Source organism: Gossypium hirsutum, chromosome D07 (assembly GCF_007990345.1).
Source record: "Gossypium hirsutum isolate 1008001.06 chromosome D07, Gossypium_hirsutum_v2.1, whole genome shotgun sequence".
Taxonomy (NCBI): Eukaryota; Viridiplantae; Streptophyta; class Magnoliopsida; order Malvales; family Malvaceae; genus Gossypium; species Gossypium hirsutum.
The window spans coordinates 1,012,690-1,028,021 of record NC_053443.1 but is presented as its reverse complement, the minus strand read 5'-3'; the positions used below and the strand labels follow the sequence as shown (position 1 = coordinate 1,028,021).

Here is a 15,332-nt window from a genome sequence, read left to right as displayed (position 1 = left end):
CCACATTATAATAATTAATAAAAAAAAACAGCTTTGATTTGATTTTTAGTAAGTTGTTTTAATAACTAGTTGATCATCACACCACCTTGGACTAGGAGCCTAGGACCTTCACTTCACAATCACCCACAATGTTTGACCCACTTCGTCTTGTTTCTTCAATGACTTTCTCTCAATAAGACGAGAAAGCAAACAAGAGAGCAAATTGGCAAATGGGGTTTGCTTTATAATATTGAATTTAGAATTTTAGACCCTCTTTGGAGAGAGGAATTACAGTCATACATTGTTTTTGGTGTTCCACAAAGTGAGCACATTCTCCTCTACTGTGCTTTGAATTTCCTTTTAACTTGTAATTATGTTTTGAGATTGTATTTAGTAATTTTGAAATTCATACGCTTAAATCTCAAATTGTAATTTATTAATCAAGTGTTTATTTTTTAAAAATAATTTAAGTTTAAATCATAGTTCTACCCTAACATTTATGTTTCAAGTGTATAATTGATTTATGCCTAGTTATTGAACAAACCGAATTTTCATATTTAATAACGGGTGAACCCAAGAGGAAGGTATTGGCCTTGGTCCTTAGAATGGTATAATTATTTTCTAAGTCCCTTAAAATTAATAAAATTATCTAAATTTTCATCTCCTAAAAGTAATTTTTTGCCTACACCCCTATATTTAACCCATATTAAATTTCGATTGATTATTTCGGTCAAAACAAAATAATGAATACTACCATGTGATTATAGAGAATTGCAAATCCCTCTCATCATGTCATTAGTGGCCCTAGCTCACACTACAATTAATTACCAGCTGAAATACTCCATTAAAGAAAGAATATATATATATAAACATATCTTCATCGTACAATTGAGATTCTTGCCTTTATGTTCATGTCAAACATAGAGGAAAAAGGAAAAAGTATACAAGTCAACAAAAATATATTAGTTTACGACTATTTTGAATGAAACAAAAGAGAGATTAGATCCCCCTCCCATTTGACAAAGATGATAGAAGGCATGTTTGCCATTAATATACCAAAAAGAAAGAAAAAACCTATGGGAATGATGAGAATTAGATCTGATAGGATTTGGGGGGTCTCACCAAATATGTTGGAAAAATGCCATAGATAACGTTTTGTTCTTTGGGAGTTACAAGCATCATTTTTTTTAGTTAAACCTATAGATCCCTTCCCACCATTTGGTCACTAACTTTCCCCACCAAAATCAAACGACACACAATCTATATATCTATCTATTTGTCTATATATATAATATTTGTCAAGTCAAGGTCATGGTGCGTCACCTTTGTGATTTGGTTCCGTTCTTTCCGTCAAAAAGTTGTTTTTTACAATTTGGGAGATTATATTTGCCCTTGGTTTGGGAAGAGATGATAACAACAGGGTTTAAACCTATAATCTTTAGGGTGTCAACAAAGGGCTCACTTGCTGCTCCTTCTATTAGCCAAAATACGATTAAAACTTAATGCAATGCTTTATTTCTTTCTTTCGAATAAGTAGGGTTGAAGCTAGAAATGTTGTGGTCTAGAGGTTGAGGTAATGTTATAAAATTTTGGCAGAGGTTAAAGCTAAGGCTTTTGTGTAAAAAGGTCTTAGGTTGAATTATGAATTTTTTTAGGACCAAAAATGGAATTTCTCATTTAATGAAAAAGATAAAATGGACTTAAAATTGAATTATTTTTGTTAGAGTGGTTAAAATTGTAATTTTCCATTTGCCAAGGAGGCCAAGGCTACATCTCTCCTAGTTACAAGTGCAAATGCAATCACAATTATACTTACAAATAACAAGTATCCAAATAACTATATCCATAATCAACCATTATAAAGCATAATCGAATTGAAACTAGAATAATATTATGATCTAGAATAGAATAAATCTAGATAAAACCTACACATAGTAAGATTTAAACTAAACTAAAATATGGATAAAACTTCCAAATTATTTACATGGGTGGAACTCAAACTTGAATTTTTAAAGTTCCGAAAGCCTAAATCTTGCCATTAAACTAAATTCTCGTAGGCCTATATTTTTAAACAATGATGTTTTTCATTTGAATTTTAAGTGGATAATTTGTCAAAGTTTTCGGTCTTGAAATTTAATTCATGTGATTAAAAACTTACTATAGTTGATATTTCTTGTCAAAATTTACTTACTATAAGATATACTTATTGAGTTCATAATGGTTTATTGAAGTTCGTACAATTGCAGTATAGGTGTAAACTTATACTAATATTTTTAAATCAGAATAAAAGAAATTTAAAACATTTTTAATTACTTTTTAAATATAAGAATTAAATCTCAAACTTCATTTTAGTATAAGGAGTGAGGATATATTTTGACCAATATTTAAAAAAAAATTATGAAAGCCCGTTTGATAACATTGTTAATGATCTTTCATTAAATTTGAATATTTGGTATTCTGATATTTAAATTTCCGGTTTAAAAATTAAAATTCAATCGATAACAAATTTAAATTTAATAGAAATCAATTAACAGTGTTATCAGTTGGACTTAATTTTCAAATGGATAAATCCCCAACCTACACATAAACTTTAGTTTAATGTGCAATGTTACGCATAAACTTTGATTTTCTACAATTATATATATGACATTTTAATTTGATTCAGTTTTCATAAACTACTAACACCATTATCAATAAAACATCATTTTATGTTTACATATTACATACACAGATATTTATATTTATCCAATATAAAAATAAATTGATGTATTTATTTCATTCATTGTGTACGCATTGAATCAAAGTCTATATATAATTTTGATATTTAAATCAGACTTGATTATTAAAATTAAAAGTAGATGTATGAATTATACTAGAAAATCTAGGGAAATCTAAATATCAAGTATATATAAGCTTAAAGTTATAGTGTTGATAGTTTAGATTATCTTTGAAGGGTAGGTTGATTTAAGAGTAATTAAAATTATAAATAGTGAGAAAATCTAAGGTGGGGTTGAAATGAAAGATCTAAAGGTTAATTGATTAGGAATCTAATGATGGTTTAAATCCATAAGAGAAACGCAATTATTTCTTGAAGGACATGCTTAATTTAAGGGAACCAACCCTGTTGGGTTGCCACATGGACCGACCAATCCCCTTGAGTAAAGATTTCTTTTTTAACATTTAGGGGTGACATTCAACCATTACAACCAACAAATAGATACATCTTTTGAAATTTTTGACACAATATTTACAAGTAACTTTTTTTTTACCAACCAAAATATTTAAAATGTTGATTGAGTTTTAACTCGATTTGTGTGAGTATTGTTGTCAATATAAGAAGACATGAGTTTCAGTGTACTAAAGCGCATTATTCTCCTATTTATTGGTTGGGGAGGCGTTATAAGTAGTTCTAGGTATTGTGTCAAAAAGAGCAGCTATGATTGGAATTTATAATGAGATTTTTCAAAAACAAAAATTTAAAGGGATAAATCTCAAAATTATTCATGAACTTAGATTTAATGTGCAATTATATACATGAAACTTTTATTGAGATTCAACTATTCACATTTAAAGAAAGACATATATCAATTTATTTTTATATGTGTATGTAATATATAAACATAGAATTATGCTATATCAATAATTGTTTTAATAATTTGTGAGAATTTGGTCAAATCATAATTTCATTTATAAAATTACACAAAATCAAAATTCATATATAATTTTGAGATTTATCCCTATTAGAAAATAGCTTCTATAGGATCAATTCTTACAAGCATTGAATTGAGTGATTCAATGACTAACTCGTCCAAAGTAACTAACCATAATAAGTTTGGGAGAGAATCTATACATTTAAATTAGGTGAGACTCGAACCTGAGATCTTAAAATTAATAAGAATTATTATTTGATAAACTGGTCAATGACGACATCAATGGAGTAGGTAGCCCCAAAATGGTAAAAAAAAAGCCCTTCTTAAAAATTTTGAATTTTAGAGTTAATATAATGGTTAAATTGCACTTTAACTCCTCAAAATGGTAAAATTCTAGTTTAACTCCTTTAAAATTATGAAATAATATGTTAATACAATGATAAAATTATACTTTAACTTCTTAAAAATATAATTTCATCTAGGCCCCTTAAAATAAATTTATGATTTTGTCCCTGAAATTGGTGGTGAATTTTCTAATTCCATTATTTTTTTTAATTTTTAAAATATTAATTAAAGGCATGTAGTGATTTCTTAATCTTGTTTATAAAATTCAAAAATTCATCCTCATTCTATCAAATAATTATCATAAACAAATATAAAAGGTTGGAAAAAAATTAAGTACTAAAAAATAAATTAAATGTATTGTAACTTTTAAGTTTTCTTAATAAGATTACAAGGACACAATAGAAGAGACATGGGCTTTAAGTTTAAACACCAAATTAAAGCCTAAGTATGACAAACTTTGTAGCTTTGGGCCTCTCTATAGCTTTCCTTGGGTTGTCAGCTTGCAAAGTAAACTATGGTTTTTAATGGAGGATGGAATTGCAATTTAATTTAGAATTAAGTTCTCTCAACAATTGTTTTTATAGGATCCTTTGCAAAAATAAAATCTTAAATCGAGCCAAGTTGAATTTATGTATGGTATTTATATTATATATAATTATTTAAATTTAGTTTGACCAAAAATATAAATATTAACTTTATTCACATTTGTCTATATTTATAAATAGTTAATTTAAACGTGTTTAAGTTTGTTCATATTACTTTAAACTTTTTTATAAGAAAAATGTTACATTTTCATTTAACATAAAAATTATATATATTTGTTTTTATTAAACTTTAAACATAAACAAATTAAAAATATTGTTAAAACTATATTACATCAATTCACTAATTGAATTAAGAATCGATCGGCTTATAGATTCAATTATGACATAAAACTATCATGTTTTTGTTGTTGTTGGCACCAAATTTATTGGAACCCAGTCCAATTTTGAGCCCAAATTATTATTATTTGGTTTGATTGACTTTTTCTCCTGGGTTTATTGACTTTGCATTTTATATTGGATAATTTATAAACTTAATTCGTTTTTATAAAAAAATGTTTATGTTTTTTTTTCTAATTTTAATGATATTTTAATTCTCTCGCTATTGAAATCAATGATTGAAAAAAAAAATTGATAACTTGATTAATTCAATAACGTATTTTATTGTTGTATTTAAATGAAATGTATTTTTTTCATTTTGTCCTTTAATTTTATGATTAGGAGTTCGATCATCGCTCATAAGCATGTAGCACGTTTCATGACAATCATTTATCTTTTTGAAGAAAATTTGCAACAAGGGAATTAATCACTACTATCGATAGTGAATAATTAAAATTCTTACGTTTACGTATAAATAAATCAAACGTAATAATTAATAAATATATTATAAATAAATAAAATAAAATAAAAACACAAACAATAATAATGTTATTATTAAATGATTTATTAAACAAAATTTTCATTAACATAAATGAATACAAAAAGTCTTAGTTGTGTTCGCTGAATTTCAAAATTTTGTTTCCAAACGTACTTATTTATTTTTTAATTTGATAAAAAAATATAAATGATTTTTTTTCATTTGTAGTTAAGAGCACGCAAAACTTGATTTAAATTGTAAAAAAAAAAAAAATTTCTTCTTCAAATTTTGAGTTGATCTAGTCGTGTTATTCAGTTTTTCAAATCAACTTGAAGAATTAGTTTGATTTTTTAAGTTCGAGTCGAGTTGAAATCGAACAATCTAAATAATAAATCGGTAAATATCCATTGAATCCTTATTAATTTTGAAAATGAGCACATTTGTCTCTCTTAAAAAATTACAAAATAATATTTAAAAATTCAATATATTTATAAAAATTCCAATACTTTTACAAAAATTTATTAAAATTTTATTTCAAATGTATAAGGTCTCAAATTTATATGCTCTAACTTAAAATTTAATCATATTGTCAATCAAATTTCAATTTGATTTAACTTGTACAAATTTATTCGACTAACTTAAATTTTATTTCATTTGACTCGACTAAAAAATATTTAAATCAAATTAAGATGATAAAATAAAATCCATCAACTTCGATTAACTCAAGAAAATTTTACTCATCCTTATCATTTATACTTAAATTACACTAAAATAGTTGCAGTTTAACAAGTAAATACCTCTAAAATATTAATAAAATTAAACAAAAGTTATACAATATCTAAAAAAATAACAACAAAATAGTAACAAAGCAACATCAAAATAGCTGCAAACATTAAAAAAATAACAATAAAACAACAAATTTGAGTCAAACCAAACACCAGTCAAAAATTCTTGCTTGAGACCGACCTGATTATGACCTATCCTACATAATTCGTTGCTTTCAGACAACTGTAGTCACCAGAAATTTGGAGTGTCAAATACTCCACTTTAAGAATCAAAAGACTGGGCCAGATGGTTTTTTATGGTCTTACTTGGTAACGATTATTATTTTTTTTTTGAACGGAAATTTTTTTCTTATCAAATATAAAAGAAAAATCATATTTATAAATAAAATTTATCATGCTCATAATAAGAATTTTTATTCTATTAGAAGACTATTATTAAATAAAAATTTACATTATATTTAAATGATTATATTTACATTAATAAAAGAAGAATAAAGAAAAAAACATATTACAAATTTTAATTATTTATATACTAAGCAACTTTATATTTCATATATAAAATTTTACATAAAAATATATTTATATAATATAATATAATATAATACATTACATCGTATTAATTATATATTATCGATGAACCATTATGATCAATTTATTAATTATTAAAAAAGGGAAAAATTAAAAATTTAATAGTGAATAGTTTAATTTACATTTTTTTATATTTTGTAAAAAATTTTAATGATGGCTAGAAATATTTATTACTATTATATTTGAATTATCAAAATAATTGATAGATTAAAATTATGTTTGTTAAATATTATTTTTGATAATGTTACTTTGCATTAATTATATGGAGCAAAATTATATTATATATTAAATATAATATAAATGCACTAATTATGATTTGAATTGTTTGTATTATTAAAAAAATTATTGATCTACAATATATTATTTTTTTAACATCGTACATGTACTTTAATTATGATTTGAAAATATAATATTATAATATTTAAATTATTAAATAAGTTAATATATTTCAATTATATTCAATAATTCAAATAAAGAATATTATTTTATAGTTTGCACTAATTACAATAATTAAAAATACATTATTTAAATAATTAATTAAAAATTAAATGCATAAAATTATGTCCGATGCACGTGACTAATCAATAAAATTTTGAAAAGCAAACTAAAACGTATAAAATTATGAACACAAATCAAAGTGAACAACCAATGAATAAATCTATTGAATTCAAGTTAATTTTGAAATCTAATTTTTAAATATCAAAATAATATACATTAACTATATATAAAAATGGGTTAATATATATTTGGTACCTATGTTTGGTTTTAATGTCAATTTGGTATTTGAGTTTTTTTTTTTAATTTGGTACCCAAACTAATCATCATGTGGTCAAATAAATATGTGACCCGTGTATTTTAGTAAAAAAACATAAGTACTTAATCGTGACAAAGGAAAAACTCAAGTCCGAAATTGTAAATTGAAATCAAACTTAGGAGAAATCTTAAAAATCAAGTATCAATTTGAAACTAACTCGTATATCAAATTTAACATTGAAATCAAATACAGGTATAAATTTAAAAAAAAACTTAAATATCAAATTAAAAATTTAAACTAAATATAAATACCAAACAATATATTAATCCAATAAAATAAAAACAAATCGTTTTATGATCATTTCTTCTAATATCAGGAATAAAATCATATTAGAAAAAGTGAATCATAATGAATGAAAGAAAGGTAGGTCATTAAAGTTAAGGAAACACATGTAATGTGGACAGTGGGACTATGAAATTAAGAAAGTTGACACTGTCAACAAAATTACGTGGTGCAGGACGAAATAGAAATTAAATTATATATTTTTATTATTTTAATAATCTATATTTTTAAATAAATTTTTTATTATTTTTAAGAAAGATCAAAATGTAAAATTTTTATTACTAATTTTAAAATTTTATAAAATTTAAATAATTTTTTTTTGTATTTTAGGCGAATAACGTGGTAGAGACTTTGCGACGACTTAGAAGGTCTTGGCCCGCGGGGGACACTCACAACTTGTTATGGTTTACAAACAAAATCTCACCATTGAATCGTTGAATTGACTGATTGGATATTTAGACTAACCTTTTTGAATGTTTGATTAAATGCACCATTTTTGATTCCACACCTGTGTCTTTTTAAGATAAGGCTAGAAAATTAAAAATAAAACATAGAAACGAGTACCCAGGTCAATATTCATGGAATTATATACGTGAATTTTCTAGTTTTATCACATGTATTTTATTAGTCAGTGTTAAAGAATTAGTAGTTTGGACTATAGTTTATTAGTCAGTGTTAAAGAATTAGTAGTTTGGACTATAGACTATCTTGTAAGAAAAGTCCAATTGGGTAGCAAAATACCGATTGAGAAAAATCAATTGGAAAAATTCTCTCAATTTTTCATCAGATCAAAATTCAAAGGTATCAAGCAATTGAATCCCTTGGTTTGTATGACATTGAAGACGTATCTCCAATAGTCCACTATACATTGGTCTTTGTTTTATAGGGATTCGAAAGTAATTTATCTTTATTTTTACAAGTCTTAAATTTCTATATATTAAAGGCTTTTGTAAGTTAGAAGGAGGTACTTTTTATAGCACTTATCTGGTTTTTGAGGAATTTATATTTGAGAGTGCATCGAAAGTGTAAAATAAGTTTATTATCATATCGAAATGTGATGGACTTAAGTCACTTGTTGTTTTGAGAATAAAGATGGTAAAATTTACTCAACAAACTAATATTCACAAATGTGGGGAGATCGAATTATATAAACAATTTTACATGCCCTATTTTTGTTGTGTTTATCACAATGCCATATTCAATGGTCATTGCAGCCATGATTTATGCACTCTATTTTTCTTAACCAATTGTGAATGTTCCAACAAAACTTTATATTCATTTTTACAAAATCTTGAAAACATTTTTATAATAAAGAAAATTTTTAAAAAATATAAAAAGAAAATTTTACAATATTGATGACATGATAAGTATGCGTATTATTTTAGTATAACTTTTCCTTAATTTTTTTATATCTTTTTAATATTTTTATTTTTTAAATTTATTAATTTTCATATTTTTAAAAAATTTAAATAGTTATATGAAATCTTATTCGACCTCTAATTCAATTTTTACAACATCGATGTCCACTGAATCACAAGTGATAAAGGTTAGTGTTCAAGTCTTGTGTTTATCTCATTCTTTGGTTCGGTCTTTGGACCACTCCTATTGATTATCCTTTATAAAAAGAATTCAATTATTCATTTATTTATATGGCGCTCATGTAGTTTTAACATATTCAAGAGGTTAAATTTTGCTATTAGTTTTTGTATTTGGGAAAGTTATATGGATTTAGTTTTTGTATTATAATTTGATAAATTTTAGTCCTTATACTTTTAAAATTAGTCAATTTTAATTCCTGTACTTTTCAAATTTTGAAATTTTAGTCTAGACCTAAATAGTAGTTGTTAAATTCATTTAGTTAAATTCAATTACTAGTTTTGCACTATGCGTACAATTGTATAATTGGTCCATATTCTCCAATTGGATCATTCCTAGTCCATATACTTTTCACAATTTGAAATTTTAGTCTTGATATAAATGACAATCGTTAATCTAATAATTAAATTAATTTTAGTGAGTAACATGTGAAAATGTCAAGCTAAAGTGACATATACATTTGTTAATATGCTTGCCACATAAGATTTTGGAAATAGTATAGCTTAACTTAATGAATTTAACAGTTATCGTTTCACAAAGGCTGAAATTTTAAAATTTAAAAAGTACAAATACTAAAAATGATCAAATTAAAATATGAGAATTAAATCCATAATTTTCATAAAATAAAGTGACTAATAGTAGAATTTAACCTACTCAAAATATCAATTATAGCTAACGTAATGGTCATGATGGATTATACTGCAACTTTTCCCTGTTAAGGTAAAGCAACGTGTGAACAAAACAATTTTTTTAATGAAAAGGAATTGCCTTTATTGATATCAATTTTAAATATTCACACGTATAAAATATATACCCACATCACATTTGCACTATATTTAAAAAAATCACTTGCTGTTGTGGATAGATTCGGAGTGAACCACTAAACTAATAATCTAAAATATATGTTCAAATTAATTAACATAAATCTAGAAATAACCCGAAACATAAACATCTCTATACCTCAGCCTTCGCCAACACTATGAACAGCCAATTTCATGGCAGTATAAATAGTTCTGCATTCCCTGCCTTGTTTGATCATCAATATTTCTCTATCCCCCCCCCCTCTCTCTCTCTTTTTGTTTTCACTTTTGCAGAAATGGAAACAACTGCAACAGCTCCATATCATAGCAATCAAAAACTTGTTATTCATCTGGTTCCTGCCTGTTTTTTACTTCAATATTTATCAAACAAGAACATGCATGTTGTAGTAATTTCTTCGTTTTATTTATCAAGCAAGCATGCATGTTTGTAGTAAAAACAATGTACATTAATTATATTAACAAATGTTGTTTTTACCAGATAAGGCATGCACATGGGCTTCACAATTTAGAATCAGAGAGGCATCGTGATCCATTAAAAAGAATTCAATATGCTGATCCTGAACTCTCTCCTCTTGGCTGGCAACAGGTCTTGAACTAAGCTTTGCCAACGGAATATTAATTTTCCATTAACTTTTTTGACATTTTAGCTGGTTTTAACAGGTTCGTGAGCAACGGAAAGATCTTTCTGCAAGTGGACTGCTGGAAAGAATTGAACTAGTCGTAACTTCCCCTCTGACAAGGTATCAATCTCTCAAAACAACAATGTTCTGGGTTTTGGTTGATTGTTATTAAAATGATTCAAATTTTACGTGTCTAGCGTCACAAAGTTTCTAATGATTTGAAATATTACAGGACATTACAAACATCAGTTGGAATTTTCGGTAGTCCACTAAAGGACGAAAATACAGTAGGGAATGGCTATCAGAATGGGATTAAGACACCCATTTTCAATCACCCACCGATCATAGCATCCGAACTTTGTCGTGAACGTTTGGTATGTCGGGTCAAGCTTGGCTTTGTTACTTTTCAATACATTTATAATTCAATTCAAAATCGTATGGTTGAATTCAACGTAGAGCAAGGGTCGCAGTAGAGGAACCATCAGCCAGTGCCGGTCTCGATTCCCTCAAGTTGATTTTTCATTGGCAAGTACAACTTGCTTTTCCCCTGCACTCTACTCATACTTTAATGTTACTTATATTTTAAATTTATATATAATTATTTGATGTGATTTGAATAAAAATAAGATATAAGGTAATTGTTTTATATAATCAATTTTCTGAATTTCATTAACAGTAAACATGGAAGCTTAAACCTGTTCAAAAATAATTTTGTTTCAGATTGAACGTGAAGATGACATTTTATGGGAAGCTGATGAACGTGAAAGCAATGAATCAGTTGCTGCTAAGGGAATCAAGTTTATCAAATGGTGTGCACTAAAAACACAAAACATATGTATCTTTAAAGGGTTGGATTATTCGTCCAAACTGAATATTTTACCTGATATCTGAAATGGTTTGGACAAAACTATTATGCTCGAAAATAGATTTGTGAAGAAATTTAAGTTTACTTAAAATATGGATTAGGCTTGAACTCAAATATTTTTTACTATATTATTTTTTTAAAATTTTTTGTATGGATAATTATTTAGTAATCTGGTAATGAAAATTTTTAACATTATAAGCACATTGAGATTTTGTCATGTGTCTTTAAAATTTATTTAAAAATTAAAAGATAAATAAATAAACATGTGATAAAATCTCAACCCACATGTTAAATATACCACATAATTAATCTTTTTTCACTCTAATGGTGAAATATTTTAATTTTACAAGCCATGACTTATTTATATAATAAAAAATAATGTATTTTAAAATATAAAAAAATAATATGGGTAAGTTGAAAAAAGGCTTAGTAACTATTTACAAATAAGTGCTAAATTTAGCAAAATTTGATACATACTTTCTAGCCGAATTAAGTTTTAGCAATATGGGAAAGTAGGGACCTTGGCCCACTTTGGTTGAATAATACAATTGCAGCTTTAGTTTCTCCCAAAAGGTAATTTAATCCCTTCTATCTTCTTTGTTAAATGAAAAAATTCCATTTTTCACCCCAAATTTTTAGCTTTGGCCTCCAAATTTGGTTAATTCACCTAGACCCGCATCACACAATTACTAACTTTTCCCTGTTAACACCCATGTAAAATATTAATGTCATACATGATCAGGTTTAAATTAGCTGGACTTAGCCTATAAACAATTTGGTTTAGCTTAGATGATTTGTAAACACTATAATCTAATCTTTCAGGTTATTGGCACGTAAAGAAAAGGAGATAGCAGTGGTCAGCCATGGAGTTTTTTTGCAGCAAACATTGATCGCACTTAAAAATGAGTTTGACTCCTCGATAGAAAAGGAGTTTCTTACCCCGTTAGTGTATTTCTATCTCCGACACATATTTAGAAATGAAAAATAAAACGATAAACACAGAGGTATCTAAAAATAATGTTTCTGCAGGTTCGGAAATTGTGAAATTCGTTCCCTGAAGTTTTTTAGAGAAAGGTGAGAGGTTTCAACAAATATAAATTGGCGAAATTTTATTGTGTTTATGCTTGATCTATTTATAACCATAAGTTGTCATTTTTTTGTAGTGTTGTGAGATTGGGACAAGATTACAAGAAAAATTAATCCCTTACTGTAGACTTAAAATCCATAAAAATTCTGCCAAGGACAATGTCTCAATGGATGAAGTGACCAATTAATAGTTAAATCTCTGCCGTTGGTTTATTCCTGATCCAACACTGTTCCTTAGATCTTAGGGATGAGCTAGCTGCTTTGTAATAAAATTAATGTTTGATGATATATGTATATTAGTGAATACACTAATAAGTTTTTATATTTAGTTTGAAGTAGATTGAGTCTTAATTCAGTTGGTTTTGGTATTATTGTCAGTATAAAAAAATGTAGGTTTGAGCACACTATAGTGCATTTATATTTGTCCTCCTATTTAAAAATTTAAGGAAGAATTATAAATAGTTATAGATATTATATAAAAGAAAAGTAGTTTCACCCATTAAGAAATACACCAATAAATTTATCTTTACGTTTTGGTTGTTGTAATTCAATCTATAAATGCACACAATGTACTCTAACTTGACAAATTGTTATTAGAATTTCTTCGAGAGCTTGAAAAATCCAATTTTTTTTTGCCAATTAGGTATTGTCCAAAACCCTCCCTAAACCCTGCATTGATGAATAGCATCCAATTTTTTTTGGATTCATCAAATGGTTACAAATATTTGAATCTTTATTATCCATTATCATCTCTATGTATAGACCTTAAACACCGTTTTTGCTTCTTTTGCTTTACTACCTTGTTGATATGAGTAACCAACAAGGATGAGAGGACAGTAGATAAGAGTACTAGTTTACATGTGACAGGTGGAGAGCCGAATTAAGGAGAAGGAGAAGAAGATTGCCAAGGTTGTTGTGTAAGGTTTTTCAAAGTAAGAGGAAGTCTATCCTTGGTTCCTCGTACACTCAAGCTTATATAAGAGTACCCCTTTCCTGTAGTGCCACGTAGCCAACAATGTAGTATCCTGCAAAGTTGTGCGTGTTGGCCAGATGTCAGGGCCGTTACAAGTCAATTGTCGTCATAGAGTGTATTGTTGGTTTTGCTCTAACATTCTTGTTCGCAGGGTTGTACGAGATGGTTACACTTTGGTGGTCCTTATAAGGGTGCATAGCAGGCCGTTACAGGTTAGTTGTCGCCATAGAATGTAATGTTGGTTCTATTCTGACATTCTTGTCCTCAGGGTCATATAAGGTGGTTTAACTTTAGTACTCTCCAAGTTGGTTTAGATAGAACATACGAGGGGTCATTTGAAAACTGTCCTACACGAAAGGTTGCTACAGACAGTTTCTTGCTAAGGGTTGTACGCGGATCTCTCCCAACTAAGAGTCGTATGCTGATTACCGCATATCTTTCCATGTGCTATGTTGAGGTGGAGTATAACATATCTCTTGCATGATTAAGTTAATTTGCTTTCGAGTTTCAGGAAATCTAAAAGCTTCTATTAGCAATTGAAATTTTGTTCATAAAAAATATATATAAAAAAAGCATCTCGGATAATGAAGTTATGGAGGCAGCTAGTTGATGTTCAATCTAAACAAGTTGTTCAAGAAGCATTGGATCGAATCATGGTCGGAAGGATGACGATGATGATATCATTCTTTAGTCTAAAGTGTCGCATGGTTAATTCTTTTTAAGAATATTATATTTTGAGTTAAAAAAAACCTGACTGATCAAATAAATAAGGGTGAACCCAAAAAATTTCTAGGCTCGAAATTGAGTTGTAAATGAATTTAGTTTTTTTATCATGTATTAATTTATGATTTCATCATTTTTAAAGGGATTAAACATAATTTTTTTCTCTTTTAGGAGGGCCAAATTGTAATTTTACTATATATTAACATAAATTTATCATTTTTGAAGGGGCTAGCTAGTTTATAATTTTCCAACTGCTTTAGGGACTACTTAAGACAAAAAAATCGTTAAGGGCCAATTTAAAATCGAAATATAGTTCCATACTATTTTACCATTAAAACCTTTTTTTAAAAATATATTGGCATTAATTTCCTTTTAGGATAAACTATCCAATTGGTCACCTAACTTTTAGGGTTTTCATTTTGATCACCCAAAAAAAATCCTTGCAATTTTGTCATTGTTGTTAAAGAACACTTTCATTTTAATTGCCCAAGCGCTAAATCTCTAACAACAGTTGATTGTAAATGTAACAGCCTAAATTTTTCAGTGGTGTCAGAAATAGTGATTCGAGGCCACTAAATCCGGCAAGTAAGCTCGTAAATTTTTTTATTTAATATTAACGACTCAAATATAGTTTTAAAAAGGTTATTGAATTAGTAATTTATGTTTTATAATGATTTATTAGGCCAAGTGGTTTTAGAAAGTGAGGTATCGGGACCTCGTTTCTATAAACCGAGCCATAAATATTTTTATAAATATTTACAGAGTGTTATTAAGGTGGTATTAAAGTTTCGTTGAAAAATTTAACGT

The 15,332-nt window shown here is 27.1% G+C and overlaps 1 protein-coding gene across 7 annotated transcripts; it reads left to right on the top strand.

The window, feature by feature from the left end:
- The first annotated feature begins 10,321 nt into the window (after positions 1–10,321).
- LOC107932207 (phosphoglycerate mutase-like protein 1) lies at positions 10,322–14,295 on the top strand. 7 transcript variants are annotated; one of them, XM_016864162.2, is made up of 10 exons: positions 10,323–10,638; positions 10,737–10,844; positions 10,919–10,998; positions 11,111–11,252; positions 11,335–11,403; positions 11,599–11,687; positions 12,566–12,685; positions 12,773–12,817; positions 13,697–13,761; positions 13,954–14,295. In XM_016864162.2, exons 1-10 carry the CDS (start codon positions 10,417–10,419, stop codon positions 13,989–13,991), a joined length of 978 nt encoding a protein of 325 aa, XP_016719651.2. In that variant the 5' UTR covers positions 10,323–10,416; the 3' UTR covers positions 13,992–14,295. The 7 variants fall into 7 exon arrangements, with proteins under 7 accessions (XP_016719650.2, XP_016719651.2, XP_016719653.2 ...); XM_041096967.1 differs by having other exon boundaries at positions 10,325–10,590; XM_016864161.2 differs by having other exon boundaries at positions 10,322–10,638; positions 13,697–14,295.
- The last annotated feature ends 1,037 nt before the right edge of the window (positions 14,296–15,332 follow it).

Excerpts from the sequence above, each read along its gene's own strand:
- LOC107932207 (XM_016864161.2), top strand. The coding sequence starts at position 10,417 with ATGAACAGCCAATTTCATGGCAGTATAAATAGTTCTGCATTCCCTGCC. Across the intron at positions 10,845-10,918 it reads CTCCTCTTGGCTGGCAACAG|GTTCGTGAGCAACGGAAAGA; the intron begins GTCTTGAACTAA and ends TGGTTTTAACAG. Across the intron at positions 11,404-11,598 it reads CTCAAGTTGATTTTTCATTG|ATTGAACGTGAAGATGACAT; the intron begins GCAAGTACAACT and ends ATTTTGTTTCAG.